At 33.7% G+C, this 4,647-nt stretch overlaps 1 protein-coding gene across 1 annotated transcript; it reads right to left on the reverse strand.

The window, feature by feature from the left end:
• Nucleotides 1-272: 272 nt before the first annotated feature.
• LOC107865018 (antifungal protein ginkbilobin-like protein) lies at nt 273-745 on the reverse strand. The gene is made up of 2 exons (XM_016711387.2): nt 411-745; nt 273-315 (listed from the first exon to the last, which is right to left on the reverse strand). Exons 1-2 carry the CDS (start codon nt 743-745, stop codon nt 273-275), a joined length of 378 nt encoding a protein of 125 aa, XP_016566873.2.
• Nucleotides 746-4,647: the final 3,902 nt, after the last annotated feature.

Genomic DNA, 4,647 nt, shown 5'->3' on the forward strand with positions numbered 1-4,647 from the left:
AAAAGAAAAAAATTCAACATTTCTTATCCAACTAAATTAGATAACTGGTAGCGAAGAGTACTGAATTATTTTCAAACATAAATAGGATAATTCTTGCAAGCGTAACAAACATAAGAAACCACATTACCATATTATAAGTCAACCAAAACATAATTTGAAATTTATCTCAACAACATAACAATGACCCCCCCCCCCCCCCCCTCCCCCAAAAAAAAAAAAGAAATAACAAGAAGTTGAACGAAATGACATAGAAATTAGGAAAACACCAAAAATCAACGGCGAATTCGCTTGTCACGCTCTTGTAGGCTCCCATTTCTTTAACACATTTGAATGATAAAGGTTTGAATCTCCGTAGATCTTTGCAACAAGGGTAGGTTCTAGTTTATTAACTGAACGAGTACTGTTCGTACCTCATTGAGCAATCACCAAATTGGACTTGACCACCAATGCTACCATCACAAGTACTCAACAAGAATGATTTTGCACTACTTAGACAAAGTCCACAATCTGAAAATTCAATTATGGAGTTGCAAGTAGCATGGCCATAAGCTAAAGCATCATTAGGATATGGAGATGTTATGTAGTAATCATAACCTTGATTTGGTGTCACATTTTGTAATCCTTCAACAACATAAGCCAAACTTAGTGAAAATGGACCAGTTTTATCATACACATTGCCATTGCAAATATAGTTCTCTACTTTGGTATTTGGTTCACTTCTCACAAAGCTACTAAACCAACACATTCCAATTATAAGGAATGTGGTTGACTCTTTCATTCTCAAAATTGAATCCATATATAGTTCTAGCCTCTCTATTATTGTATATATCTCCCTATCTTCTATTTGTTTTGTATGGCAAATTTGAACTTCACATGTTCTTGTTTAAATAGATTTGGTCATCTATTGGTTTCTCCACCTATGAAAAATTAAATATTCCATGATTTTGGTGTAACTTGCTTTTAGTTTTCACTAAATACCCCTAGGAAAACATAAATGGGCTACAAGTTTGGTATCAAGAAAAGTAATTTTTCATGGAAAATATTTTGTAGCAAAAAGGGTAGAAATAACTTTCTTCACTTTTGATTTCGTGTTACTTTTAAGTTTTAACTCATACTTAGACATTATTTTGAATACAACAATATACCCAATATAATCCCACAATTAGGGTCTATGGGGGTAGAATATATGCAAACCTTTCCTCCATCTCAGTGATAGATTGGTTGTTTTTGATAGAGCCTCTACGCAAGAAACATCGACAAAGGAGTCAAAAAAATAACGTATAAAAAATAGCAGATAATAATAAAACAACAAATAAGGCGGTAATTACTACAACATAATACTATGATAGTCAAATTATAAAACATTCTTATGAATGAATTTTAAGATATATTTTTTCTAAAATGATACTTTTCACTCACCGCTTCAAACAACACAAAACATTTTCTTAACAATATTTTTCAGAAAAATATTTTTAAAAAATCATTTTGTGTGTAGTATAACTTTCTTTGTACCACATTGTTTTGTTAACCAATGCATATGCCGGAAAAAATCTTTTGTTGACTTGGTGATTTTTGGTTGAGTAATGTGTTTTTTCTTTTGTCAATTTTCTCTACACTTGTCTTTTTTTATTTTTATTTTTCCCTTAAATTTTGAATAGAAAAGAGTCAAATATATTCTTTTACTATCAAAAATAGCTTAAATATATTTTCAATTTCACTATTTGGCCATTCAGAGTTCAAATCCAATTATTATATGCAGTATGTACTATGAAACAAATATACCCTTTATAAATACGGAATGTCACGTGGCTACACAAATATTCAAATGTGATGATTTTGATGATGAAAAAATATTGATGAAAAAAAATAGTGATGCAAAGCTATGAATACTGTGCAGTAATAATACAGTAAAACAGGTGGAAGAAATAGGTCGAGTTACATTGTCCATTCTACACTAGTTCTGCAGTGAAGAAGAAATGGTTGACTGACTTTGATGACTTTAGTAAAATCAAGTGGAGGAAGTTGTGATATGAATTCAAGACATGAATTTCTTACTATCAAGCGGTGGAACAAAATGTGATTTTGAATATTGACAATGCAGTGGACCAGTTGCAAGAAACAGATTGATTCGCCTGGTCCATTAGCACCAATTCGATCTGCGTTTGAGAAGATGATGATTGTTGACTTCGATGACACAAGCAACACAAGTTACAAAAAGAAAGATGTTGAATCAAGATACAACTTCCTTCTTACAAAAGAATACCGAAAATAGATGAATCCATTTAAGAAAAGGAATTAAAAGGAAGGTGGAAGGTATCCAAATATGAATGGGGTTCCTCAATTGGGTTCCAAAACGAAATGAAATTCCTTTGAAGAAAAAAATATCGACTTAAAGGAAGAAAGTATGTACCTGTCTAAATATCCAAGAGCTTTTTAAAAATAGTTTGCGCACTCATACAAAGCAAAGGCAAAAATCAAGGTTGATCATTAAGGTGTTGGGGAAGGAACTCCGAGAAGAACAGGTCCATACATAGAGAATCTAGCTAGAGTTTAGCTTGAATGTATTATATATGATTGTTCTTGTTGGATTCAAGTTGAAAATGCGAATTGAAAATGGAGGGAATTAATGAAGGGAAAGTGAAAACAGACCTATAAGGAAAGTGTGCTCACAATAAGAAAAGTTTACTAATTCTCCCACATTGGTGGAATAATGAAACTTTCATGTGTTCTTAATAAGAAACACAACTCTACATAGATAGTGAAGCAAGAATCAAGAGTTGCCTCGCACCGTTGTTGTCGTTGCTTGATGGGTTCGGCTTCCGCTTCAAATTCGTCAAATGATCGATTGATGAGAAATTCAGTCCGAACGACACACTGTTTTGAATGGAAAGACATGACTATTTAGAAAAGATACACCTTTTCGAAGAATCATTGCCTCCTTTCTGAAGGGGCACTTCATGGCTATATAAACCTGTATTTTTTCACAGGTTTAGTACGAAAATTTTTCTGCATTAAAATAAACTCTGTGTGATCATCTCCTGTTGAGTGAGTTCAAAGAATCTGATAGTTTGAGGTACCGCTACTATCGGATTGTAAGACATTTTATCCTGGGAGGAAGAATTCCGCAACCTCCGGTACTTAAGGGGAATTAATTTCTTAAGGACACTCCTTGAATTCGGAGGACTTGGCTTTATTTCTGCTTCATCTTGTTTCTTTAAATATAACACACTTCTTTGATAGTTCATATTGATCTTGTGTTGAAGGTGTTGAAAAACTTCATAACTATTCTTGATATAGTCTTGAACGTTTGTTGAAGTTTAGTGAACAAACATACAGATTGTGTACCAAAAAATAACAATCTTAAGGAATTAAACTTCGTAATCTGTATTGTTTGGTTTCTGGAGATTAAAGTTTTATGCTTTATACTCTATTTGAACTTAACAATTAATTCGACGAAATAAAAACTTCGTCACAAGTTAAAGCTCATTCAGTTAACGATTGAAAGTTATAAAAACTTCATCGTTAAACTAGAAACAAGTAGTGTTTAAAGTTGCTATAAACTTTTTATCAGTATTGTGATATACTAAAGTTTACTGTCTTTTTGTGACAGAAAAAATGACTAATGATAGTCAAGTTAATGATGCTGGTACAAGTGTGGCAGCAATGAATGTTGCTACAACTAGTCGTATGAGTGTTTCACAGGCGATGGTACCAGCGGAGAAACCCAAAAAATTTATGAGTGTTGATTTTAAAAGGTGGCAATAGAAGATGTTCTTCTACCTTATAACCTTGTGTCTTCAAAGGTTTACATCTGAAGAAGCTCCAAAATTGCCCGAAGAAACTTTGGACCAGGAGTGATTTGTTGTTATGGAGGCGTGAAAATATTCTGATTTCCTAAGCAGGAATTACATTCCAAGTGGCCTCCAAGATGACCTATACAGCGTGTATAGTGGAAGGAAAACGTCAAAAGAGTTGTGGGTGCGCTGGAAAGAAAATACAAGAGTGGGGGTACTGGAACCAAGAAATTCTTTGTTGCAAGATTTCTTGAGTATAAAATAATTGACAGGAAGTCTGTCATATCTCAAGTACAGGAACTACACAAGGTTTGGTTGTGAATGAGGCATTTCAAGTCACTGCAATAATTGAGAAGTTGCCACCTATGTGGGAGGACTTCAAGAACTACTTGAAACATAAACAAAGGGAGATAACAGTCTAAGATCTCATAGTAAGGATGCGCATTGAAGAAAACAACAAAGCCATAGAAAGGAGGTCGAAAGAAAATTTTGCAATGAGTGGAACAAATATTGTATAAGACGATCATAACAACTCAAAAAAATGAAAGAAAGTTGGTCAAGAAAGAAATCAACCTAAGAAGAAATTCAAGGAAAAATGCTTTAATTGTGGCAATATTGGCCAAAGTCGATAGATTATCGTGCCCTAAAGGAAAAAAAGAAGTACCAAGCAAATATGGCTGAATCCAAGAACGAAAGTGATAATATGTGTGCCATGTTGTATGATTGTAACTTGGTGGGAAATTCTCGAGAATGGTGGATGGATTCCGGCGCCACCCATCACGTTTGTGCAAATAAATAGTTGTATATTGTATTTTCTCTGGCTTAAGGCGAAGAGAAGATCTATATGGCAAAC

This window comes from Capsicum annuum, unplaced genomic scaffold, assembly GCF_002878395.1.
Source record: "Capsicum annuum cultivar UCD-10X-F1 unplaced genomic scaffold, UCD10Xv1.1 ctg76892, whole genome shotgun sequence".
NCBI lineage: Eukaryota > Viridiplantae > Streptophyta > Magnoliopsida > Solanales > Solanaceae > Capsicum > Capsicum annuum.

Excerpts from the sequence above, each read along its gene's own strand:
- LOC107865018 (XM_016711387.2), bottom strand. The coding sequence starts at position 745 with ATGTGTTGGTTTAGTAGCTTTGTGAGAAGTGAACCAAATACCAAAGTA. Across the intron at positions 316-410 it reads TTTGGTGATTGCTCAATGAG|AAATGGGAGCCTACAAGAGC; the intron begins GTACGAACAGTA and ends AATGTGTTAAAG.